This window comes from Salvelinus sp. IW2-2015, linkage group LG27 (genome assembly GCF_002910315.2).
Source record: "Salvelinus sp. IW2-2015 linkage group LG27, ASM291031v2, whole genome shotgun sequence".
Taxonomy (NCBI): domain Eukaryota; kingdom Metazoa; phylum Chordata; class Actinopteri; order Salmoniformes; family Salmonidae; genus Salvelinus; species Salvelinus sp. IW2-2015.
Genome location: NC_036867.1, coordinates 30,273,017 through 30,300,688, shown reverse-complemented (window position 1 = coordinate 30,300,688; position 27,672 = coordinate 30,273,017). Strand labels below are relative to the sequence as shown.

General features: G+C 43.5%; 2 protein-coding genes across 4 annotated transcripts in view; one reads left to right on the top strand and one right to left on the bottom strand.

The window, feature by feature from the left end:
• Window positions 1-18,244, top strand: part of LOC111953416 (alpha-1,6-mannosylglycoprotein 6-beta-N-acetylglucosaminyltransferase A-like) — a 103,478-nt gene extending 85,234 nt beyond the window's left edge. The window contains exons 12-17 of the mRNA XM_023972668.2: window positions 6,871-7,020; window positions 12,346-12,492; window positions 13,001-13,117; window positions 14,264-14,338; window positions 15,533-15,690; window positions 16,333-18,244. Coding sequence (XP_023828436.1) covers window positions 6,871-7,020; window positions 12,346-12,492; window positions 13,001-13,117; window positions 14,264-14,338; window positions 15,533-15,690; window positions 16,333-16,531 — 846 coding nt within the window. The 3' untranslated portion in view covers window positions 16,532-18,244. The remainder of the gene's footprint in view (window positions 1-6,870; window positions 7,021-12,345; window positions 12,493-13,000; window positions 13,118-14,263; window positions 14,339-15,532; window positions 15,691-16,332) is intronic.
• The window catches only part of LOC111953234 (transmembrane protein 163a), a 67,871-nt gene continuing 57,978 nt past the window's right edge, over window positions 17,780-27,672 (bottom strand). For all 3 annotated transcript variants that reach the window (XM_023972371.2, XM_023972370.3, XM_023972369.3), the window contains exon 8: window positions 17,780-24,944. In XM_023972371.2, coding sequence (XP_023828139.1) covers window positions 24,884-24,944 — 61 coding nt within the window. In that variant the 3' untranslated portion in view covers window positions 17,780-24,883. The remainder of the gene's footprint in view (window positions 24,945-27,672) is intronic.

Here is a 27,672-nt window from a genome sequence, read left to right as displayed (position 1 = left end):
ACTATCCAGCATCAACTTATTTTTGTTCTATAGTATTTCATCCCATGATCAAAGAGCAACTCATGGATTAACTATAAACCAAAGAAGTGCTCCTCTCCTGTGCCTCTGCTGTTCTATTTTAATTGGATTCAATGAAGCTCATAACCCATTACAAATGATTTAGCGTAAGGTCATATAGCCCCTGTGAGAGTACATGGGTTGTATTCACACTTGGTAGGTTCTCTCCACTGCCAGAATAATCTTCCCCAGTATCCCAACACATGCTGGTGAGCCCTGCATGACACGAGGGCCTCTTAGGCTTAGCTCAATGGGCTAACGCAGTCTTGTCAAACAATACAAAACCTCAGAAAGGGAAAGAGGGATACCTAGTCAGTTGTACAACTGAATGCATTCAACTGAAATGTGTCTTCCGCATTTAACCCAACCCCAGAACACATTCACACACACATACTTTTCCAGGTGATTTACAATGTAATAAAAGCCTCTCTTCTCTCGTTTTGATCATCTGCCCCAAGCTGATGTACTGGTTTGATTATTTCCCTAATACTACTCCCCATAAAGGCTAAGGAAGGCAGTGAATCAGCTTCCTCACCAAAGTCAGCCTGACATCATGTTGTCTTCATTATCTTGGTCCTCAGTTTTCATTTACAGGTGGGAGGCACACAAGTGCTTGCGCGCACACACATACCCGCGGTTGCACACTAGCGCACACACTCTCACACAAACACACACACTCTCACACAAACACACACACACACACTCTCACACAAACACACACACTGACAGGATTTCTCTGAGCAACACAGAAGGTATGAGTTACTTACAATAAACCAGCGTGTCTTCATTCCAGAAACACACTGAACTGGAATAATGTTCTTTAAGAACCTTTTTATGGAGTGAGATTAGACTCTTAATTTGGTAAATATACAGTGCCAGTCAAAAGTTTGGACACACCTACTCATTCAAGGGTTTTTCTTTATTTTTACGATTTTCTACATTTGTAGAATAATAGTAAAGACATCAGAACTATGAACTAACACATATAGAATAATGTAGTAACCAAAAAAGTGATAAACAAATCAAAATATATTTTAAATTCTTCAAAGTAGCCACCCTTTGCCTGGATGACAGTTCAGGGGTTCAGGATACAAAATAAACTGAATGGAGCTAAGCACAGGCAAACTCCTAGAGGAAAACCTAGTTCAGTCTGCTTTCCAGCAGACACTGGGAGATGAATTCACCTTTCAGCAGGACAATTTACAACTGTGGAATGTGCAATTACACATATACATTTGCTTGTGGATCTGTATTTGTTGTTTACAGAATTTTCAGACTCTCTTTTCTACTGGTTATGTTGTACAATCCACAAATGTGGCTATAGTGTCCATATTAGGACACCCTCAGTCTAAGCAGGAGATGACTCTCCATTTCTAGCTTTAATTTCCTACATCATTTCCTTTCCTCCTTTCTTAGATCCCTTTCCTCATTTTCTTTCCTAGATCCCTTTCCTCCTATGATATCTCCCTTTCCTTTCCTCTCCTTTGCTTTTCAGTTTTTTCTAGTGAATGATCCTGAGTGGCCAATTTTACAGTTTTGACTTAAATCTGCTTGAAAATCTATGGCAAGACAACCAACTTGACAGAGCTTGAAGAATTTTGATAAAAAAATAATGGGCAAATGTTGCACAATCCACAGTCTTACAGACTTACCCCAAAAGACTAAAGGTGTTTCTATTGGCTCAAGGGGGTAAATACTTATTTTTATCAAGATATAGCAGTGTTTTATTTTTCTTCATCTTTGACTGTATAGAGTATTTTGTGTAGATCATTGACAAAAAATAACTGAATCCATCCAAGACTATAGATCAAGACCAACTAGAAAGCATGCACACACATTTATCACAAACATTTGTTGTAAGAAAATAGTTACGCTAATCAAAAATGAAGATGTATCAAAAACCGTATCCATCTTGAGAAAATAGGCCTAGCTGTATGATATCTTCACGTATACATAGCTTATGCCTTTTTTGTGATGACCATCCTCAACCAACGCTTTACATGTTTCAACTGACTGGAGTTCTCAGAAAAACAGCACAGAAGGTATGAGTGACACTCCAGTCATTAATAAACCAAACCAGTTAAGCGAGTGTAAGCTATAGTGTTGCTATACAGCAAACACCTCATTCCAGTCCTCACATACCAACAGCAGACCTGTGGACATGACCCCCTCGTCCCTAGGGAAAGTTCCGCCCCGGTTCAAGTACATTTATATTTGAAATACTTATTGTCTGTGTATTTGAGTATTTTTCAAATGTGGCAAAATTATTATTTTTAAATGATTTCCTATATATAGCCTACTATTTAAAACTATTTTGAAATACTTGTTTCTAAATATGTTACTTCAAATACCCCTATGACCAAACAGACCTGGGTTCAAATGCATGGAGTATTTAAATATTTGTATTTAAAAATGCACAGACAAATACATGCCAATACTTTCAAAGTGTATTTCCAAATGCATTCCAATATGACTTACTTCAAATACAAAAATATCCAGATACTTACTTCGAAATGTCTTTGAAAATAATTGAAATACCCCAAATAGTATTTGAATCCAGGTCCACAACACACACACACACACACACACACACACACACACACACACACACACACACACACACCACACACACAACTGCAGCCCCCGTCAGGTGCCATCAATGTTACTGTGGGTCTTTGTCACTGTCCCCTCCCCGTTGGAGCCAGACTGAGCTGCAGGCCGCAGGGAACACTCTGTGACAGTCAGGGCTGCAGTCTGGAGTTGTGGGGGAATATTACTGTACCCTCTCTCTGTGACAGCTTGGGCTAGACTACAAACAGCCGAGCCCTAGCCTGTAGCCATACTACTGGCCTAAACAGCCCTCACCCCCTTATAGGCATGGCACTGAGAATGAACAATCAGTCTGCACTGCGGTAACTTTGTGGGATTCACTGTTGTAATCATATATCACCATTTCCATACTTTTGCCATTCTAGTGTGTGTACGTACATATGCACGTGTGTGTGTGTGTACACAATCCACTCCTTCCTACTCTCCACTCTTCTAACCTTCCTCTAACCCTCCACCCAAGCCCCAGCTCTCTGGGGTACACATATTAGAGAGTAGACATTTCACCATCTAATTACAGATAGCCACCTCCACCCTGCCTGGATCTCTGCGCTCTCTAAGTCTGAGTCCCAAATGGCAACCTGTTCCCTTTATAGTGCACTACTGTTGACCAAGGCCTATTGGGCTTTGGACAAAAGTAGTGCACTATATAGGGAATATGGTGCCATTTGGGACTCAGACTCTAAGGTTCCCATTACAACAGGCTGCCAAGAGGCATCTGATAGGGCATCCCTAGGGGCCAGGCGACTGGCCTGTGTAAGACACACTCAAAGGAGAGCCTGATGTACTGTAGTCACTCCACTGTTCTCCTTCCTGTTCCTAAAGCTAACAAAGGATGCTGTGTGCGCTGGAGACATTCTGTATCAGCCTGCTTTGCTCAGAAATAATTAGCTTGAAGGCAGGTTGATTTGTTTTTGGAATGTTTAGAATATGGATTTTCATAGAAGTTCGAATTTTTGGGGGAACGTTGTCTAAGATATTGATTTGTATGGTAGTTGGACTTAGAAGGCCAAAGGATGCTAGAGACATAGCTACTACTCTGTGCTAAAGGTCTTCACGGATCTACCCGACCCGATTACACTTGATCCGACCCGGGATCCAGAATGTTGTAGTTAAACCATCCCTGTGTGAAAATATGTGAAATACTGACCAGATCCTAAATTATATTTGAAGAGTTTAGTTCCTAAACAACTAATGCACATTTCATACATTTAAGTTGTATTATCTTAAATGATTGTCAGTGGGTCCCCTTTTCATCAAACCAAATATGTCTAAATAATTATTTTGTGTCAAAACCGCATTTTCGCTTCATGAAAACGAGCCACTGCGGGGAAGAATAGGCTACTGTTGTGGGAGAGGAGAAGGACGCAGTGGAAAATAGTGATTAGCCTATAGGGAAAGGGTTGAATGCCTTCAACTGAAATGTGTCTTCCGCATTTAACCCAACCCCTCTGAATCAAAGGTGCGGGGTGCTACCTTAATCGACATCCACGTCTTCGGCACCCGGGGAACAGTGGGTTAACTGCCTTGCTCAGGGGCAGAACGACAGATGTTTACCTTGTCAGCTCGGGGATTTGAGCAAGCAACATTTCGGTTACTGGCTCAACACTCTAACCACTAGGCTACCTGCCGCCCCAAAGGCTATATAGAGTGAGTTTCTGAAACATGGAGTTGTTTTTTGCTGATGTGAAGCTGAATGAAACGGAGTAACGTTACAGGGAGTAAAAACCAACAGGCAAATTGTTGTATGGGCCTCATTTATGCACATTATGGATACAGAGGAGAAAAAGGTTACCCATATTTTTAAGACCTGAGCGATAAACATTTAAAAAATGCGGGCTCTCCTATTTAGTTGGCTATTTTGCTATTTTATTTTATTTATTTAAGTTTGCTAACTAATATTAATTGACTCGAGTGATAAGCTAGGTTAGACTATAATGCAGAGTTATCGACACATTCTTTCTGATAGTCTTTAACTTGGTCAAAATGTTTCTTTATTAAATCTGCTCATGTTGTGTGCATGTGTGGTACACTGATAGCCTATGCCTATCGACAGGAAAATATTGTAGCCTTATGTTGAAATGCTGCCAATTTATTGATTGTTTAAGGCATGGTATAAGAAATATCAGGACAACTTCTCTCTCTTCAATTATGAATCTTTAATTAACTCTCCGGACGGTAAGCCGACATGTTCTCTTAAATCGCAATTGTTGGAAATTAAGTGGGAATGCAGGAGAGTCCATCCTTCCGTAGCCTATTTGAATTGTAGGCTTCCTGGTCAAACAGGCTATAACCTGCCTTTAGTTTAAATCAACTATAGGGACGTCATTAGGAAAATACTAAGCTGTACACCACAAATACATTATTTTAGATAGGCCTACAACCGAAAATGCATGTTCACTGCCAGACAAGTCAAAACAATTGCCTACTTGCAGGGCAAGATCTGGTCCACACGTATCCGAAACTGATTTTTTTTTAATGATCGGATCCTGTAGGGTTGGAAATTTGCATATCCAATTCGGTTCAGATCTCAATTTCGGGATCTGAGAAGGCCTCTACTCTGTACCAGCCTGATTTGCTTAGAAATAATTAGCTTTGAGGCAGAAATGGCTGCCTTGGTGGCAGGTTGATTTGTATAGGAGTCAGAGTCTCTGGGAGAGGTGTGACTATTATTTAATTTTTTTGAATGTTGTTTGTATCACTATTGTTAGTTTTTAACATGAAGAGATGGTTGTTGCTGTAGCCAGGTCATAGAGAATGTGCATTCTTTAACTTCCGTGGCCTGGATGTGTGTGAACCCATTTTCTTAAAAGATGGATACCACCACAAACTGTCGAATGCTCCTGCATTCAATCCTTTCTCCAGACAGCAATGGCTTGATAATGAGTGGTGCCAGCACAGTTTGCCACTACCTGAGCACACCTGGGGGCTGCTTGGAAGGATGTACGTGCGTGGGTGAGAGGAAAGCAGCTGTTCCAGTCTCTTGTTCCTAGCTTCAGTTTAAACGGCAGCCCTGCCACAGCCTACCATTAGGGGTTTCTCCGGGGAGGATGTCGCAATCGATGCTTGATCAAACTGGTTATCCCCTGCCACTGTCTGCTGTCGCCTGAATCCTATCCTTCACTATTGCATTTTTTTTTCTATGAGCAGTGCAGTGAAAAATATGCCTGAGTACTAGCCGACTTTATGGACCAGTTTAGGAATGTTCTGCATTCAAAGCATTTAGGTGTGACAGCTCAGGAAATTGTTGCAAACATTAGACCTACCTAAAGTGTTATAATCAAGATTTCTCAAATCGTATGAACAAATCTCTTATTTGATATGATGTATTTTTTTTTACTGTATATTGCCACCAACCCAATGAATATCCATGATTACAGTTTTGATAATGAGAAGGCATGAGTCATCTTTCATCTCTCAGTGGATACTAGTTTGTCATCATTCTCCCTGAAACGTATTTTTGCGTCCCCTTTTCCCTACTGCATAGTGCGCTACATTTGACCAGAGCCCTATGCGCCCTAGTCAAAAGGAGTGCACTTTATAGGGAATAGGGTGCCATTTGGGACGCATAGCTCTCTGCTTATCTCCCTTCTGTTTGCGAGAGAGATCATGTTGATCCAACAGTACTCTCTCCGTTTGTTTTGCTCGAAAGTGTTTTGAGTCAGTTTACTCCAGCGAGGAGCCATCTCTTATCGGCAATGAGCTCCTTGCCTGATATAATTTCCTGTGTTAGTCTCAGCTATAATAGTCTAGTCATTTCCAGTTTGAGGGAATTGTTATAAGCATGTACGAACCTTTATGATGTCTTATAGTAGGCCTCATAATAGGTCATGGCTGTTATTTCATCCAAATAATTTTAAGGAGACGGTAATAAGACATAAGGGACCATGCAAGTCTTACAATGTGTTATAACCACATCATAATGCATTACCTGCCAGCATTTAAGTTAAGTGTTACCAGATATTGTTTTCATGTTGTCTGTGTGTCATCCACTTTTAAGAGTACAATGCAGATTAGAGGCAGAGTTCCAGATACAATAACAATATAATACTTTGTTTCCTTTAACCCTGTTTTGAGAATATCAACATCAACGTAGAGCTCTATAATGAGGCCAGGTTATGTACTGTGTACAATACACAGTGTGAACTACAATATGTACAGTAGTAGGGTCTCACTGACTGGTGGTTTTCTTACTGTGTGTTTCAGGACAAGAAGACCTACCTTGACATCATCCACACCTACACGGAGGTGCACGCCACCGTGCACGGTACCAGCACTGTGCACTTGCCCAGCTACGTGAGAAACTACGGCATCCTGAGCGGCCGTGACCTGCAGTTCCTCCTCAGGGAGACCAAGGTGAGAGCAACACACACGCACACAAACACACCGGGTGAGAGCTTGCAAACACACACACACATACACATATACATATACACATACACATATACAATACACACACATATGTGTGTGCCCTAGAGAGAGGAACCACACTTGCCACACTGTAAGACTCGGGGGCATAGGTACCAAATCATTGCTAAGAGTGACGTGATTGCTCATAAAAAAAGCCTTGGTTCCTGATTAGATAAGAAACACTTTATTTATCCCCGATGGAAAGTTGGTTTGTCAATCAACAGCATGTACACAAACTCACGAAAAAAGACAACAATCAACAATAAGTGTTCTAAGACGTTCATACAGACACTCTGTTTGTTGGGAGTGCGACGCCCCCCGTGACTTCACTATGCATCGCAGTGAGTGGATGGTGTATGATGACACTGCCATAATGACGTCGCTCAAACTGTCATGGCGAGTGTCAGGATCTCTCAGCATTTCATTAGTCATAGTGATCTCACCCAGAGTGCCTCAGCAGGGCCGTATGCTAGCCAGGGCCTCCATTCATGTCATGCCCAGACCTGCCACTGCTCGTGGCACAATGCAACTGCTCAAGGTTCACTTCTTCTGAAGTACCTCCAACCACACTGCCTGTTTTCTAGCCACACAACTCGTCCCAGGTCTGTTTGTGCTGTATAGCCCAACGACCCTCTGAAGCGCCAACCACACTGCCTGTTTTCAAGCCACACAACTGGTATGTTTGTGCTGTATAGCCCACTCATATGGTGGTGCACACAAATAGATCTGGGGCCAGGCTATACCTGTCCTAAATAGTCTGAAAAGAGGCTGTGATTATGTGCAAGCCTGTCGGGAGAAACTGTTGAAAATCTGGAAATCAAACTAGCAAGAGTCAGGCTTGAAAAGAGAGAGTGATCAGAGATCTTTGGAAGGAGAGGAGAGAGAGTGGAGGAGATCTTTGGAAGGAGAGGAGAGAGAGTGGAGGAGATCTTTGGAAGGAGAGGGAGAGAGAGTGGAGGAGGTCTTTGGAGGGAGAGAAAGAGAGGGGAGGAGATCTTTGGGAAGGAGAGGAAGAGATGGCGTGGAGGAGATCTTTGAAGGAGAGGGCGAGAAAGGGGAAGAAAGATCTTTGTAAGGAGAGGGAGAGAGAAGTGGCAGGAGATCTTTGGAAGGAGAGGAGAGAGAGTGGAGGAAGGTCTTTGGAGCGGAGAGAAAGAGAGGGAGGAGATCTTTGGAAGGAGAGGGAGAGAGACGTGGGAGGAGATCTTGAAAGGAGAGGGAGAGAGAGTGAGGAGAGCTTAAAGGAAGAGGAGAGAGAGTGGAGTAGATCTTTAGAGGAGAGAAGAGAGGGGAGGAATCTTGGAAGGAGAGGGAGGAGAGCTGGAGGAGATCTGTAAGGGAGGGAGAGAGAGTGGAGTAGATCTTTGGAAGAGAGGGGAGAAGAGAGTGGAGAAGAGTTCTTGAGAAGGAGAGGAGAGAAGAGAGTGTGAGGAGATCTTTGAAAGGAGAGGGAGGAAGATAGAGGAGAGCTTAGAAGGAGAGGGAGAAGAGAGTGGAGGAGTCTTTGGAGGAGAGAGAAGAGAGGGAGGAGATCTTTGGAAGGAGAGGGAGAGAGAGTAGTGGCAGGGAGATCTTTAAAAGGAGAGGGAGAGAGAGTGGAGTAGAATCTTCTGGAAGGAGAAAACTGGGAACTTGACGAGAGGGAGAGAGAGTGGAGTAGATCTTTGAAGGAGAGGGAAGAGACGTGGAGTAGATCTTTGGAAGGAGAGGTAGAGAGAGTGGAAAGATCTTTGAAAGGAGAGGGAGAGAGTGTGGAGGAGATCTTTGGAAGGAGAGGGAGAGGAGTGGAGGAGACTTTGAAGGAGAGGAGAAGAGAGGGAGGAGATCTTTGGAAGGAGAGGGAGAGAGAGTGGAGGAGATCTTTAAAAGGAGAGGGAAGAGAGATGGAGTAGATCTTTGGAAGGAGAGGAAGAGAGCGTGGAGGAGATCTTGAAGGAGAGGGAGAGAGAGTTGGAGAGATCTTTGGAAGGAGAGGAGTAGAGGTGGAGAAGATCTGTGAAGGAGAGGGAGAGAGATGTGGAGGAGAATCTTTGGAAGGAAGAGGGAGAGAGTGTGGAGGAGATCTTTGGACAGGAGAGGAGAGACAAGTGGAGGAGATCTTTGAGAGTGAGAGAAAGATGGAGGGAGGAAATCTTGTGAAGGAGAGGGAGAGAGAGTGGAGAGATCTTGAAAGGAGAGGGAGAGAGAGTGGAGTAGATCTTTGGAAGGAGAGGAAGAGAGCGTGGAGGAGATCTTTGGAAGGAGAGGGAGAGAGAGTGGAGGAGATCTTCAGGATCTTCTCATTAATCTGGTGTTTGGAAGCACGGAGGGAGCGCTAATGAATTGCCATAAATCCAGACCTGTTTAGCAGCAGCATTGTGTTGAGATAACAAGAAGAGCGAGGCAAGGTGTTTTCCAGCCACGCTTTCCTCCCTGCTCCACTTTATGAATAAAGCATTTACCTGCTAACAGATTGCTTGTGTTAATTGCTCCCACGAGATTTTTGGCAAAACGACATGGAATACATAGATACAGTATAAAACAGGGCAGGGGTGGAAGGCACTGTATTGAGTTGGCAATGAACCAGCATTATACTGCCCTAGTATAATATTATATGGCATTGGTATTAAGACAAGCATTTCTCTACACTCGCAATAACATCTGCTAAACACGTGTATGTGACCAATAACATTTGATTTGATTTTAATGCTTTGGCTGTAGCTAATGGGGATCCTAATTAAATACTAAATCTCCTGAAACGTACACTAACTTGAGTTTACAACTGTATCGAAGACGGGGCCCATGTTGTCCCGCTTTCATTAGATCTAAGGTCCTAATTATCTCTTTATGACTTGAGACAGAATTTTGTACTTAGAATGAAGTACAGTAGGCTACAATTATTGTCCTCCCGCTCTACATGCAATTTGCGCCTTCCCTATGTGGAATGAGGTTTAACCATGGCTTGTTTGCATAGCCAGCCTATCCCTCAGACCAGTCGAACGTGTTCATCTCATCTCCTCTGTCACGCTATGGCAAAGTGCCCTTCTATTGAAATAACAGTCCAAGATGAAGCATTGGTCTGGAGTAGGGTGACGTTGCCCCTACACTCTGATCTTGGGTCAGTTTTGCATTTTCCCCCACTAATGGTTATGGTTAAGATGCAGGGAGGGTAAGCTGACTCTAGAACAAAATCAAATCAGAGTTTATTTGTCCCTGTGCACAGCATAGTACAGTAACATGCTTGCAAGCATCTATTCTGTTATTAGGGAAAACTTCACACCAGAACCATGCTATTGCAAAAGGGCCCTTCTGTGGAAATAACAGTCCAATGTGATACATTAGTCTGCAGTATTTAGTGCTGGCTTTTCTCTCCTATGTCTCGGCCTTCTTTATACTGGCATATGACCACATTCTTCTTCTGAAGTTGGTCAAGTACTGTATTTCATTGAAGGTCACTGTATTCACTACTTTTCCCTTTCACATCGCTAGCTACCTTTTCTAAGTGACATCTGAAGCACTTACAACTAGCCTGGTTGCCTCTCAACTTCTCACCACCCCCTATATAGATTTCTTCTCACAATATCCAATTAGCATATGCTACGCTATGCTTTTGTATGCTGTGCAATTCTATGCTGTGCTATGCTACACCACACTGTCTGAGAGGAGTTTGCTCTATAAATAGCAGCTGTTTGTCAGGCCTGTGGGCTCACTGGGCTGCAGTCTTGCCTGGGAGGAAGCACCACCAGTCAGCCTCTGCTGCCACCTGTTGACAAAACGCTGAAAGCTGCAGTCAATACTATCTACGGTCAGTCCCACTGCTGTTCAGTGTTTACATTGGGGTTCTCCAACTCCGGTTCTGGGGAGCTACTCTCCTGGGACTGCGGGCTTTTGCTCCAGCTCGTAACTAACACACCTGATTTTTAAATAATCATGATAAGGATTTCACTCTGGACCATGATTAGATGAATTAGATGTGTTACTGCAGGGCTGGAACAAAACCCCGCACACCCAGTAGCTCTTAAGGAGAGTAGTGAGGTACAGTGGCTGAGGAGAAGGATGATATGGGTATAGGCTGAAGAGAAGGGATGGTATGGGAGAGTCCATGTACAGCAGTGTTGCCAACAGTGGGCCGAACTGAAGAGACCCTCTGTCTCCCCAGGCAGGGCCGGCACTGACCCGGGGGGATCTGGCCCTCGCCGACTCACAGACCAGCCATTGTGGCCGTCGCCGGCCCTCCGCTATAACAACCCCAGCTCCAATGGCTCTCTTTTTACTAATGGGGCTTCAGACAAACACATTATTGTGGCACGCTTCACGGGCTAGTCACCTCTGGTTCCAGCATGTTAGAAGAGCCTCTCAGATATTTGCTTTGGTCATCCAGCTCAATGGGTTTTCTATTATCCTCTGTGTGTGTGTGGAGTCTTTGTTGGGGTGATTGGCATGGCCTCTTTTCTCCAATGACAGGACCGTATTTGTACGATGAGCGTTTTTTTTTCACGAGAAGTGCGAGTAGTACAAGTAATACAAGTGCTGTACTTGTATCAGTGCTGAGTAGTGCTGGAACGAGATGGCTTCAATGTTAAGTACATAAAACTTTACACACTAATTTACAGAGTCTGGCTATGCCAATATTCAGATTTTTTAAATACAGATCTTTATTGCTACAATATATATATATATATTGTTTTGTTTATAATAATTAACATAATCACCACTCACTAATTCAGTCACTAACATTTTATCCCTGGCATGCATATGTTTTTTCCCCAAGTAAAACAGGTCAGGGGTTTCAAACCTGTGAGTCTCATATCCAGAGACCAACCCTAACCACACCCACACCCCTTACTTCCTCCTCTGGTCATTGTTTGTCTGTGTGTGCACGTTTTCATTCTACCATGTGTGTGAACTCTTCGTTAGCCCCTCCTTGGGCCGACACACACACAGACCACACAAAAGCAAGACAGGAGAAGCCCTCTTTTACGACCCAGTTTTATAGCAGAACACTTAGGGATGGTTAAAAAACAATAAAAGCCGTCTGCTGCTGGTGCAGAGGAAACAAACAGACAAGGCTGTGGGAATTCCAGGAAGTAAGAGGTGTCTCTTATTTCTCAGAAGAGGAAAATATTTCTCACTCACACCTGCAATAGTTTTTTGCTGATGGGGTCTTGCAATAACTGTGATATGTAGTTGTTGTTTCCTACTGAACTTAGTTGAATGCATTGATTGTAAGTTGCTCTGGACAATAGCATCTTCTAAATGTCAATGTAAATGTAATGCTCTTTTTCTCCACAGCTATTTGTTGGCCTGTCCTTCCCCTACGAAGGCCCTGCCCCCCTAGAGGCCATAGCCAATGGCTGTGCCTTCCTCAACCCCAAGTTCACCCCTCCCAAGAGCAGCAAGAACACAGACTTCTTCAAGGGCAAGCCCACCCTGAGAGAGGTGAGAGGCGCCACTCTGCCCAGGGACCCTAGTCAAAGCGTGTGTGTGTGTGTGTGTGAGGGAGAGAGACAACCTAGTTTTATTCATGACAGGTCCTCCGTAATAAGTCAGTCTGGTGTTTGTTGAAGGATAGGGTCTAGTTTGTTGAGCGTGTGTGCACGATAGTTCTTCTTCTGTGATGTGACTCGACTTCAATGCTCTCCTATTGAAGTGAACTACTGTGTCGTGTGTTTGATCCTGTTTTTAGCCTGCCAAGGGACTGTCTATTTATTAGCTGACTAGCTAAATCAGCCAATGTGACTTCAGTATTGTCTGAGGTCGATGATTGATAGTGCACAATAATCTCTGTATAAGAGCATCTGCCAAACCTGCTAAATGACTCAAATATAAATGTGAATAAATAATAAAACATAGCACAATATATATATATATATTGTGCTTTCTTCAGCTTGTCAAAAGTATTTTTATGGCAGTTGAAGAAATTCAATAAAAATGTGTTCTCATGCAGTTGACCTCCCAGCACCCATATGCTGAGGTGTATATTGGCCAGCCCCACGTGTGGACGGTGAACATCGACAACCCTGCGGAGGTGGAGAGAGCCATCCGCTCAATCCTCAGTCAGAAGGTACCTTTAAAACACACACACACACACACAAGCATAATACATGTTTCCCTGCTCACATTCTCTCCTTTCTATTATTTTAGCACAGTCTGAAATGAAAACTCTCCCATTCTCATTTCCTAAAGCCTCAGATACACAAACGATTGTACCAGTCAGGGAAGCAGAGAGCGTGATCACAAATTCCAAGGGGGCCCGATTAGAATAGAAGAATAAAAGGAATTCACAGAGAGATGAATTGAGAATAGCAAAGTGAGAGCTTTTCTTTCTCTCTCCCCTCACTGGTCCCGTGCATATTTAAGTCCAGGGGCAAGCAGACCTCGTGGCTGTGTCCCCAATGGCACCCTATTCCCTATATAGTGCACTCCTCTATGGGCTCTGATCAAAAGTAGTGCGCTATGTAAGGATTAGGGAATGCGGTGCCATTGGGGACACTGACCTCGTGTTCTTCTGCAGGGGTGCCCGAACAATGGGTTTGTTCATTAGAGAAGTCTCATATGGTGTCCAGACCAACAGCCCTTTCTGGATGGCACCCTGTTCCCTTTATAGTGCACTACTTTTGACCAGGGCCCTATGGGCTCAGGTTCTGATCAAAAGTAGTGCATCATGTAGGGAATAGGGTGGCATTTACCATGCACACACTCTACGGCCGAGAGCGTAGAATGTTATTCCACCAATCACAAATTGATCTCAAAGGTTTATTCACCAATTACAGAGTTTCACAGCACCTTATCTGAAGTTGTTTCGATGGAACAAGGATGCAGCTCAGTAGTTTGTCTCATTGAGTTTTGCTCTGTTGACTACCGAACGTAATGACTATAGTGTGTGTTGAGTTCTCGCTGATATCCTCAGCGCTACTGTAGATAGTTGGTTGTGTATATATATTTCAGGAGTGTGTCCGTCTAGAAGGCCTCAGTCAGGGTTGGAGAGCTCTGCGCGCGCGCACACACACACATACTGTACACACACTTGCGCTCTCTCTCTCTCTCTTCAGCCCCTTTCCTTTTCTCACTGACCCACTACAGTACCTGTCCCACTATAGGCACATCTGAAGCAGACACATGCATGTACTCTAAGCAAGCTGACTAACATTCTACAGCCTATAAGTGCTTATGTCCAGCTCTAGCCTGAGACTGTGTTTTCTATCCTCAGATCGAGCCCTACCTGCCCTATGAGTTCACCTGTGAGGGGATGCTGCAAAGAGTCAACGCCTTCATTGAGAATCAGGTACGACCTCGCTATAACTGTCCTCTCCATTCTCCGGTACAGCAGTCGGAGCCTTTTCACACAATTGTGCCGACCCCAACTGTCATTTTTTTGGCTCGCTTTCCAGTAAGTACAGTTTGGGAACAAGATCAGCATAGTTTTGTTACACACTGCTTCTTTCTATCATGGTTTAGGCAGGGAAAGGCTAGCTAACTATGCCTCTCAGATTTGCTTCGGCAGACTGGCGCCAGGGCCCATATTAACAAAGTATCTCAGAGTAGGAGTGCTAGGATCAGTTTGATGTTTTACGTCGTCATAAATAAGAGGGGTGACCTGATCCTAGATCAGTATTCCTACTCCGAGACGCTTCTTGATTACAGGCCCAGATATGTTAACAGGCCAGCGTGGCTCCCTTTCAACGACCTGAGCCTTACTAAAATGGACAATATTGAAAGAAAGTATCTTCGTGTGAAAAGGGTATCAGAGCCTCTGAAGTATTCTACAGTGCATTTTCACTGAACAAAGGAACGCCGTCCTGTTTCAGGTTAGAGCCCAACTGGCCTCACCTCTCTATTTGTCATGCATATAATATTTCTGTCTCGTAGAGTATATCATCTTTCTATGAGGTTCTTATCTCGGTGTTGACTTTGTAGCTACTGATGACAGCATGCAGCTGCTTTTCTCTTCATCGACCTTGGACAGATTGAGTTCTGAATGTATCTTTTTGCAGCGTTTTAAAGTTTGAGTCGTGACAGACTTGGCTCTGTGCCCGTTGCTCTCTCGGTGTCTCCCTCCCTCTGCATCTGTCCTGCCGCACTTTGTGAGAACTGCTGATGTAAAAAGGGCTTTATAAAATACATTTGATTGAGCCTGTCTGAATGAAGAGACGTCCCTATGCGCACTTGTTCTATGCCAGCCCTGGGGAAATATGTCTCAGGAGAAATGTCACTTTACACACTGTGAACAAACAAGCTGGCAATAGTGTGCCATCTGTCCAATCGATGGATATTGCTACAGCAATGGCTACAGTGCAGCCACAATATGAGCTGTTGCAATTTTTTTATGCAACTGTTCCACGTTTCATTCACTCATTCTTGTGTTTTGACTACTGAATGTGAAATTACTTTAATATAACTCTCCAGTGTTCTCCCTCCCGTTACCCTTCCCTCTCCCTCTCCCCCACCCCCATTCACCCTTTCCTCCCTCTCCCTCTAGGATTTCTGCCATGGTCAGGTGATGTGGCCTCCCCTTAGTGCTCTGCAGGTGAAGCTGGCTGAGCCGGGGAGCTCCTGTAAGCAGGTGTGTCAGGAGGAGCAGCTCATCTGCGAGCCCTCCTTCTTCCAGCACCTCAACAAGGACAAGGACCTGGCCCGGTTAGTGTGTGCACATACAGTACACCTTAACCTGTATGTGCACTCGCACATTTTGCTTTCTAACCAACAGGTGGCAGTATAGCATACATTTATATTCTTTATAAAGTTTCAGAGACATAATGATAGACAGATCTCAGAGGGAAACATCATTTATTGCAGTTGTCAAATGTCAACTTAAGCAATTTCAAATTAAACTCAGTCGTCAGTGTCAGCAGCGAGTGGTTATTGAGACGTCAGTACTCAATGTAAACGCTGTATCCAGGCTGTATCACATCCGGTCGTGATTGGGAGTCCCATAGGGTGGTGCACAATTGGCCCAGAATCGTCCGGGTTTGGCCGTCAATGTAAATAAGAATTTGTTCTTAACTGACTTGCCTAGTTAAATAAAGGTTCAATATTTTTTTTAAATGTGGATCAAGTAAAGGAATTTTCTCTTTGAGCTGCATGCAGTGCATCGTAGCAGACAGTGATGCTCAATCGGTCTGTCTGTCCAGACTGATATCCCAGATGTTTATGTACAGATACATTTTTACTTGTGTGTCTTTGTTCTGTGTATTGTGTCTTATGTACTCCCGGCAGCATAATTGATTTCCCTGTGTGGACAATAAAGCAGAATTTCATATTTACCATTTTCTGTCTCAGGTTCGGCATGGACTGCCAGACGGTGGAGTCGTCGGGCGACACGGTGGTGCCTGCGTACAGCGACGCACGTCACCACTGCGTCTTCCAGTCAGACCTGCTGCTGTTCAGCTGCGCCGGCGCCCACCCCTCCCTCAAACGCGTCTGCCCCTGCCGGGACTACATGAAGGGCCAGGTGGCGCTGTGCAAAGGCTGCCTATAGCCCCTGTCTGTCTGTCTGGGTGTGTGGAGAGGATCGAACTGGAGTGGATTGGACCCCGTACCCTTCCAGAGCGCTGCAGGGAAATGGGGGGTTGGGGACCTCTAGCTCTGACCACTGACGGCTTGACTCCTCCCCCTAGCTCCTCCCACAGCCAGTCCTCTGGAGGGAGGAAGAGCAGCCTGGGAACTAGACAACCATGAGACATTTATATTATTTGTGTTTTTAATCGCCTGAACTTTGACCTTAAGGTATTTTGATCAGCTTGTCAGACAGACACAGAATCGGCAGAAAACTGGAAATTCAAACGGTGGACAGAGAGAGGCCAGTGAGCTATATACATTACTCTGGGAACTAGGAATGTCAATGAAACAGTTTTCAGTAAGGCATGGGAAAGGAGGGTACAGAAAAGAGACATTGAGCATCGGCCTGAATTACTTGAATCAATGGGAGTAGCTGTATATTTGAGGCGGAGCGCATGGCAACAGAGCTCCCTACTGCCCCTAGGCTGTGTGGCAGTGGGTGGTACTGCAGTCGGTGGCCCAGTGAATCCACCCACTCTCTCTCCAAGCTTGTAGTCGCATCGTGGGACCAACGAGCTGGTGTCGCCACACTCGGCATGCTTTCCTTTCTGCCCCCTTTTATCTTTGAACTCTTTGAGCTATGTAGGTTTGCACTGGAGACCCATAAGGGGTCGTCCCAGGCAATAAGGCTCAATGTCCACACTAGCATACTACTTAAGATGAAGCAATGCACAGGGCATGTATTCTGAATGGTATGCGCCAATGGAAAGTTGCCCATAGATCCTGATCTATGGTCAGTTTTTCTTTTCCCTTATTTATGGTTAAGGTCACGATTGGGGGAATGGAAGCTGATCCTAAATCTATACCTAGGGGAAACTTCACCAAAAGAAATGCTAGTGTGAAGCAGAGCCAGTTTTACACTGTAACTGTACCGCTCCCCATAGTCGCGTCTAGACAGGGGAGTGGTCAGATGTAGATATGTTGATTTAAATGTTCCAAATTGCAAATCACTTTTAGTCCTGAGGCATTTTCCCTCGTGGTCATTCCCAACTACAGCTCACATGCTCCTCTGTAGCCCTGCATGGTAGATTGACCCTCATGTTCCCAATGTACAGACTAGAGGCTGAGTTTTCAGCTCGCACACATTCACTGCCACACACGCCTGACTGACCAGTTGGGATGTGCTGGGGAAAAGAGGTGTGTGCAAAATAATTGCCAGTAGCCAATGAAAATCATAATTTTTAATTAATCAATTTCAATCAAATGTTTCAAGAAATGATTATCAGGTCAGATCAGTCACATGCAATAGCTACTTGACGGGGAGTCTGTGTGACACAGATTATATAGTGTGGTACTGTTCTGTAAACAGTAGAACACCATCAGAGATGTAGTGGGAAAGGTCACCCAGGCAGATCAAACATCAGTCTTGCCTTGACCACAATAGATTTATCTGAAAAATATTCTAAATTATTGAAGATATATTGATCATGAATATTTGTATTCTAGATTTAAGTATTTATGTATACACTAGACCGAAAGATCACATACAAACGTCATTTCTATGGCGGTACTGTACGTTATAGCTCTTGACAGAGCAACACACACACCTGCACCTAGTTTTTCATTTGGAGATCGTTTAGGATCCTAATTTGCCTGCCAATTTTTTAAGCGTCAATAAAAGTTTGAATTAGTAGTCCTTGTTGTGAATGGAAATAATGCACTACTTTAATCTAGTTAATGAAGTTAAACAAAATATTACTAATACTGTATATTCTTCATATGGGTTTTACGTTTTTTAAATTTATTTTGTATACAGATCTTTGTTTGCTGAATTTCTTTTTATTTATAGAAAAGTTCTTTTTACAGAGGGTAATTTTATTTATCGAAAAGTAATATAACGTGTACATTCAAGTGGATGGATGAGACGGGAGTTGTTTGTCCAATCTGACTCCTCCCTCCAGCAACAGTGATGAGAGAATGACAAAGATATCCAAAGGCTTTGGAAACATGGCTGCAAAAGGCCATGTAAAAACTTAGAAACTGGTCAAAAGTAGTACACTATATAGGGAATAGGGTGTCATTCAGACACACCTTGAGACCGTCCTCTTAGACACTGATGAAATGGACAGTAGTGACAGACGTCTCTTCTCATCACTGTACTTTCGGGGTGATGATTACATTTTGACAAAAGCAGCGCACACTTTATTTGTTATTGTAAATGCCAGCAAGAACCTTGTGACGTTTTTATTTTCAGGTCTTAATGCAAACCATTTGCACATTTGTAAATATAGATATGTTGTCTTTCAGATGGTCACTTACGTTTTAAGACTTGCTTTTTTCCCCCGTACTGTCCAGATCAGTTTTTATTAAGTTTGTGTATACGATCTGCAGCCAAGCTACCGTTATAAAAAGTACATGACGTGCCTTTTGATGGTTATTACTAGACTCCGCTTATCGTACCTGCCCAATACATCTACCGGACCTAGTGCCAGAGAAAATTGTTAGTTGAGTTCACTAGAAGGATAATGTTTCTTATAACATTAACAGTAATTGTATGTGTTGGACTAAGTGGTGATGGTTAAAAAAAATCTCTTAATGCTATTGTGGACATGTTTACCGAAGGCTTTTAGTGGGGTAAAATACAGCATATGAAAGCATCTGCTTTTTTGTGGCAGTGGCCTTGTTCTACTTGTATTAGAGTCAGACTTATTTAGAGTATGTTGTCAACTATGTCTTTCCTTTCATTGGTTATTTATAAATGAGAGATCTTGACAACCAATATAAATAGCCTCTATAATTGTCTATTTTAAATTGGTTTGTCCTAAAATAATAGCTGAAAGGAAGATGTGTTATGGACATGAGAAGATTTCCTTAAGTATCTTTAACCCAACATCGAAATGTTTCCGTTGTCAAATCTGCATTTGCATTCATACATATCCATTATGACTTATTTTTTTCCAATCTCAACCTTGTTTTAAGCTATCATGGAAAAGCTAAAGCAACGATTATTCTGGGACTAAATTATGACTGTACAAAAAACTAAACATTCTGACGAATAAGTGGAATATAACTTTATTTTTCAATAAACCTTTTTCTGTGACAAATTGGTCTGTCATGTGTGTTCTATAGAAATGTACATTGTTTACACTACAGGCATTAGTAGCAATATTTATATTCGCACAAAACTACACACGTCTGTGTTAGCAAACAGGAGTAGTCTGCCTTTCTCCTGAAATGTTTTTACTGACAGTTGTGTAAAGCCTATGCAAATCTTAACTGCTGCTATCAAAAACTGACCACTGAACCACTTTACAAACCAAATCGTTTGAGGGTTTGATACCATCCGTAGCGCTGAAGTTCCACATTGCAGCCTGTGACATTTTAAAGGCAATGTTCCGTGTTAGCGACGCTGCTGCATTTCGGCCCAATGGGAAATAGCATACTATATAGCTGAACTTCGGCGATATGCATTGAATCCAGCCCTAAGTTGTGTAGGAGTTCAAATGAACTATTTGCATGAATTAAGGAACACAACCCAGGAATATATATATTTTTAAGTCATGCAAAGGAAAATTGGAAACAAAAAGTTGTTTCTTATTGGCCAATAAATAAGAGTACATACAGCATAGACCTCACATGCACAAAAAACACTGAATCATTTCTGTGAATGCATTACCAACTATGCTAGACATTAAGTAGACAAACAGCATTTCCAACTGTTTACAAGAGCAATTCCCTGCAAGTAAAAATATAAAGTGTCCAGAATTATGTGGTCTGTTCAGGTGTGCAATGTTAATATGTAATTATCCTAAAAATGCATTTTGTAGCAAATATGATTTTCCATCTTGTAAAATTACACTTCAGCTCTATTCATTACATTTCTATCTGCAATGTTCTGAGCAGTTTACTTAACCATTGACCTGGGGCACATTCTGTAAGGCTTTGTTTCTGTGCAGCGCAAATGTAGCTTGGAAAGGATGACATTTCCATCTACTAATAAATGATATGCTTCCTTTGATACCTCACTGTCTTTGATTGGTGTCCGAGACCAGCGAGCCATGTAGCCCAAAGGCTGTGCAGATGGTGATATTGAATAATTTCACCGTCCAAATGCATTGTATGCAGCCAGACACCCCGCAGCCCCCGTAAGGCAGGGGACCCACGAGCACTGAGGGACCATGTGCCTGACATGGGTCTATTTTTATTTTGACAGTAATCCTCCTAAAAGTCATTCAGAAACCTTTTTAATTTCCATATGTACTAGGAAGCTAAGTCTTGTTTCTTGGGCTTCAGTAATGTGACTGAAAAAGTGCCTCCCCACTGGGCACACACTGGTTGAATCAACTTTGTTTGAAATTACATCAAATGAACATTAAATTGATGTCTGTGCCCAGTGGGTCAGACCTTGGAAAAAAATTAATAAATAACCTTACTGGGGTTCAGAGAAACTGCATATCCCCCATGGATCGGTTTGTACCTAAAACATTCTCTATTCAGGCTGCAAAGGTGTCAATAACCTCCTTAACTATGGTGAGGAAGTGGGGAAAATATGCATACTTTCTTTATGAAATACCATTTCCCACAGTCATGCTAGAGTGGCTAATGCTACTTCATGATGTTGCTCCCTGCGTTCAGCCAGGGGTAAACAGACTGCTGCAACCTGATTGGCTGAACACGATACGCAACATCTGGGACTACCATTCCTAGGCATTTTTGTTGCCTTCTCACCATTAAATATAGTTAAGGAGGAAATTGACACCATTGCAGCCTGAATGGAGAATGTTTTAGGTATGAAGCTGTCCACGAGTGATACGAGTGTATTGACGGCTGCATACAATGCGTTTGGAAGGTAAGATGAAACGACTCAATATTGCCATCTGCTGGCCTTTAGAGCCATGGTGCTCCAAGGAGTTTGTCACGTTCCAGGCCGACTACATTGCAGATATGCATTGCATCAACTAATGGTTGTGTGTCACGTCATCGGTTGCAGAGTCGGGTATCAGATAAATGTATCATATGATGTGGTAAACTAATATTAGGGTTAGGCGTTGTGAGATCTGGCATGCATCTGCAATATAGTCAGCCTGGAACACAGCCTTAGTGTTGTGCTTGACAGACAAAGTCATCTGCTCTATAACAAGCCTCAGATTGAATCCTAGTCTAAAAAGCCATTTGGAGTGAGCGCACCTGTAAACAAAAATCCCTTTCTATATGTACAAAAATGTATTTGTATTATAATGCACTATAATAACTAATGTCTTATTGACAACTTTCATTGGTACAGTATTCTGAAAGACTGAATCAGTATACACAGCTTGATTTCAGTCATCTTCCTTTAGGGTTCTATTCAATCTGTATCCTGAAGCATGATTGATTTAAAGGTAATTTCCTATTGAGCCGACATCTGCAGTGTTTACCATGAATGCAGTCTCCTCTAACCCGGGAACATTGCCTTCGATCAATTTCCGCGATTCGAATTGAATATAGCCCTTAAGCACCCTCCGTGGGCAGTATGTCAACATTATATTCATGTAATTCATATAACAATGATTTATGTGGCTTCTTTTCATTTTGCAAACCACATACACACACAAAAGTATGTGGACACCCCTTCAAATTAGTGGATTCGGCTATTTCAGCCACACAGATTGCTGACAGGTGTATAAAATCGAGCACACAGCCACGCAATCTCCATAGACAAATATTGGCAGTAAAATGGCCTTACTGAAGAGCTCAGTATCTTTCAACTTGGCACCGTCATAGGATGCCACCTTTCCAACAAGTCAGTTCGTCAAACTTCTGCCCTACTGGAGCTGCCACGGTCAACTGTAAAGGCTGTTATTGTGAAGTGGAAATGTATAGGAGGAACAACGGTTCAGCCACAAAGTGGTAGAACGGGCCCGCCGAGTGCTGTCCTCCATTGCAACACTCACTCCCGAGTTCCAAACTGCCTTTGGAAGCAACGTCAGCACAAGAACTGTTCGTCGGGAGCTTCATGATATGGGCTTCCATGGCCGAACAGCCACACACAAGCCTACGATCACCATGTGCAATGCCAAGCGTCGGCTGGAGTGGTGTAAAGCTTGCTGCTATTGGACTCTGGAGCAGTGGAAACGCGTTTTCTGGAGTAATGAATGACGCATTACCATCTGGCAGTCCGACAGACGAATCTGGATTCGGCGGATGCCAGGAAAACGCTACCTGCCTKAATGCATAGTGTCAACTCAAAATTAGGTGGAGGAGGAATAATGGTCTGGGGCTTTTTCATGGTTCGGGCTAGGCCCCTTAGTTCCAGTGAAGGGAAATGTTCAGCACACAATGACATTCTAGATGATTCTGTGCTTCCAACTTTGGCAACAGTTTGGGGTAGGCCCTTTCCTGTTTCAGCATGACAATGCCCCCATGCACAAAGTGAGGTCCATACAGAAATGGTTTGTCGAGATCGGTGTGGAATAACTTGACAGGCCTGCAGAGAGCCCTGACCTCAACCCTATTGAACACCTTTGGGATGAATTGGAACGCCAACTGCAAGCCAGGCCTAATCGCCCAACATCAATGCCCGACCTCACTAATTATCTTCTGGCTGAATATAAACAAGTTCCCGCAGCAATGTTCCAACATCTAGTAGAAAGGCTTCCCAGAAGAGTGGGGGCTGAAAGGGGGGGCCCAAATCCATCTTAATGCCCATGATTTTTGAATGAGATGTTCGACGAGCAGGTGTCCACATACTTTTGGTCATGTAGTGTATATCCTTCATCTACAATTACATCCAGCGTGGCAGATTATGAAAGCTTAAAACATAATTATATGGTATATTTACTTGCCAGGAAGACCGCATTTGCCCCCTCAGATCTTGTTAAGGAATTAAGGAAGAGGGAATGGCCTAAAAAGAGATGACTTGTGTTCTAGCCAACCGATTTGGCTGTAGTGCACAGAAAGACTTGTTTTAATTCCAGAGTAGTAAATTCTGGCTAGAGTCTTTGGCTCCAGTCATGTTGTTTGTTGATGGTCTGCCACAAGCTTTTATTCAACACCCCTTAAGCAATAAAGCAAACACCGATTCCATACATGAGCTGGTGACAGGGACATTTGTGCTTTCATATTCACTAATCAAATTATACAGGTTTTGTCCCAAATAGTACCCTATTCCCTATAGTGTATTACTTTTGAGCAGGGCCCATAGTGACTATGTTGGGAATAGGGTGCCATTTGGGACACAAGCCATAGATAAGAGTCTTATGTCATGTTGCTATTGCACATACTGTACTGCTGTACTGTCTACAATTGATAATACAATGGGCATCTCAGAAATCTATTTTCCCTGCAGATTTTTTTGGGGATAGAAAACATGTCCTACTGCTACTAATAGTAGCAACTACCACACTAAGCGATACTTTACCGACCATTTTTATTTTACCTTTATTTAACTAGGCAAGTCTGTTATGAACAAATTCTTATTTACAGTGGGTTAACTGCCTTGTTCAGGGGCAGAACGACATTTTTAGCTTGGGGATTCATTTTTAGCTTGGGGATTCGATCTAGCAACCCTTCGGTTACTGGCCCAACGCTCTAACCACTAGGCTACCTGCCACCCCTACTACATCATGACTAAATAATAGCAACACATCTACTTTGATCAGTGGTGTCAAACAGAAATAGGCGTATGTGCTAAATGCCGCCCTAATTGAAGCACTTTTTATGGGCCATGGTCAAAAGTAGTGCAATAAAAGGGAATAGGGTGGTCAAAAGTAGTGCCCTATAAAGGGAATATGGTGCCATTTGGGACACACAGTGTTACTGATCAAAAGAAAGCGCCTATTAGAAACCATTGAAATCTCATAAGGACTGAGATCCTACAATGCATATCTGAATCAGCCATCTTGTCCAAGGGGAGATAGAGATATGAACGAACACCAGACTAATCAGTGGAGACGGTGCAGTGCCTTTGTAGCGGCAGTGACAATTTCCTGACGACTCAGCAGCGCACGTTCTTCTGTCCTTCCACCTCCCCCTGCTTCGGTAGAGGAGGAGATAGAGGGAAACGTCTGTCTTCTCATTGACTTTGTAATGACTCATATGGACAGATCAGGTTCGGAGTCAGATGGACCACTTGGGTCTAACTAAAATGCCACTGGGCTGGCACCTTGAGGTCTAAACCAATCAATAGGTTATCATGGAGACTGGAGAGATCTACCAGGAAGAATGGAGCTGAGCTGGATAGGGACTGGGCGTAGATATACATACCCTAGAACAGACACTGGACGTACTTCTACTGTACATAACCTAGAATCCATCCCCCTCGGAGCCCTCACTGCCCTTCCGTGGTCTTCTGTCACTCAAAGCGCCCGTAGTTCCTCGTCTGTCGCACTCGAGGGACCATATCAACCAGCAGCCTGGGACAGGAGACATTCATATTAATGAAATCGCTAACATTCACAGGTACACACACAGTGAGAGCTGCAACTGCATTTCATTGCCAATATTAAATTAGTGAAAACCGTTCTTTGTAGTGAAATTCTGAAATTAATCTAGTTCAGAATGTGTTGAGTAACTGAATCCATCACGTCAGATCATTTGAGTACATTTGTATAACCACTGCAGCTGCTTTTGTTGATGAATTTGTTGATGCACTCTGTGGTGTCATGTTTGGATTTCCTTCTCCCCCGAGTCTCTCATCACACTCTACTCTCAGGTGAACTCATGCAAGCCAAGCTCAAGTCCTGTGATTGGAATGCTCCCTGGGACAGAACACTGCCAAGCCTAGTGATAGGCTGCACTGCCAGTGTAGTGCAGTGTTTCCCCTATGATTTTCTTCAGCAGCAGTGGAAAAGTTAGCGTGAGTGGGGAGGGGGGGTTTGTGGGAGTCTCCAATGGCGCCATCTGTGACCAATTTTTGTTTTAAAGCTAATTTCCTGCAATTCTACACATTTTGTCAAAGGACAGAAAAATGTCCAAGCAATTCTACACCTTTTGCGATGGCTTATGCCATCTGAGTGACTCAAACAACAAAATCAATGGCTGCCCCAAGCTATGATATTTTTGGAATTTTAGATGATTCTCCCTCACTGTCTGGTTTATATTTTGGTGGTTGTTATTTCAAAGATTATCATATTTAAAAAAATACACTGAGTATACCAAACATTAGGAACACCTTCCTAGTATTGAGTTGCATCCCCCCCATTTTGCTTTCAGAACAGCCTCAATTCATCAGGTATGGACTCTACAAGCTGTCGAAAGCGTTCCCCAGGATGCTGGCCCATGTTGACTCAAATGCTTCCCACAGTTGTGTCAAGTTGGCTGGATGTCCTTTGGGTGGTGGGAGCATTCTTGAGACATGGGAAACTGTTGAGCCTTAAAAACCACAGCAGCGTTGCAGTTCTTGACACAAACCGCTGCGCCTGGCACCTACTATCGTACTCCGTTCAAAGGCACTTAGATCTTTTGTCTTGCCCATTCACACTCTGAATGGCACAACCCATCTTTCAATTGTCTAACCGTTAGACTCTAACGGCTTAAAAATCCTTATTTAACCTGTCTTCCCTTCATCTACACTGATTGAAATAGATTTAACACGTGACATCAATAACGGATCATAGTTTTCACCTTGATTCACCTGGTCAGTCATGGAAAGAGCAGGTGTTCTTCATGTTTGGTACACAGTGTATATAGGGAGCTTCAATATATATACACTGCTCAAAAAAATAAAGGGAACACTTAAACAACACAATGTAACTCCAAGTCAATCACACTTCTGTGAAATCAAACTGTCCACTTAGGAAGCAACACTGATTGACAATAAATTTCACATGCTGTTGTGCAAATGGAATAGACAAAAGGTGGAAATTATAGGCAATTAGCAAGACACCCCCAATAAAGGAGTGGTTCTGCCCTCACCCTCCGATCCAACAGGTCCCAGATGTGCTCAATGGGATTGAGATCCGGGCTCTTCGCTGGCCATGGCAGAACACTGACATTCCTGTCTTGCAGGAATTCACACACAGAATGAGCCGTATGGCTGGTGGCATTGTTATGCTGGAGGGTCATGTCAGGATGAGCCTGCAGGAAGGGTACCACATGAGGGAGGAGGATGTCTTACCTGTAACGCACAGCGTTGCGATTGCTTGCAATGACAGCAAGCTCAGTTCGATGATGATGTGACACACCGCCAAAGACCAAGACAGACCCTCCACCTCGATCCCGCTCCAGAGTACAGGCCTCGTTGTAACGCTCATTCCTTCGACGATAAACGCAAACCCGACCATCACCCCTGGTGAGACAGAACCGCGACTCGTCAAAGAGCACTTTTTGCCAGTCCTGTCTGGTCCAGCGATGGTGGGTTTGGGCCCCATAGGCGACGCAGTTGCRGGTGATGTCTGGTGAGGACCTGCCTTACAGCAGCCCTCAGCCCAGCCTCTCAGCCTATTGCGGACAGTCTGAGCGCTGATGAAGGGATTGTGCGTTCCTGGTGTATCTCGGGTAGTTGGTGCCATCCTGTACCTGTCCCGCAGGTGTGATGTTTGGATGTACCGATCCTGTGCAGGTGTTGTTCCACGTGGTCTGACTCTGCGAGGACGATCAGCTGTCCGTCTTGTCTCCCTGTAGCGCTGTCTTAGGCGTCTCATAGTACGGACATTGCAATTTATTGCCCCTGTCACATCTGCAGTCCTCCTTGCAGCATGCCTAAGACACATTCACGCAGATGATCAGGGACCCTGGGCATCTTTCTTTTGGTGTTTTCAGAGTCAGTAGAAAGGCCTCTTTAGTGTCCTAAGTTTTCATAACTGTGACCTTAATTGCCTACCGTCTGTAAGCTGTTAAGACACTAACAACCTTTCCACAGGTGCATGTTCATTAATTGTTTATGGTTCATTGAACAAGCATGGGAAACAGTGTTTAAACCCTTTACAATGAAGATCTGTGAAGTTTGGGATTTTTACGAATTATCTTTGAAAGACAGGGTCCTGAAAAAGGGACGTTTCTTTTTTTGCCCAGTTTAGTTAATGCCTAAGAGATACCTGAAATCCCAGGCTCTGGTAGCGTGTCCAGCATTCGAGCACCTGGAACGTTGAGAGAGAAGATATCACTAGGAGAGGTCCTCTGTCTCGTCAGAAATGCAGTTCC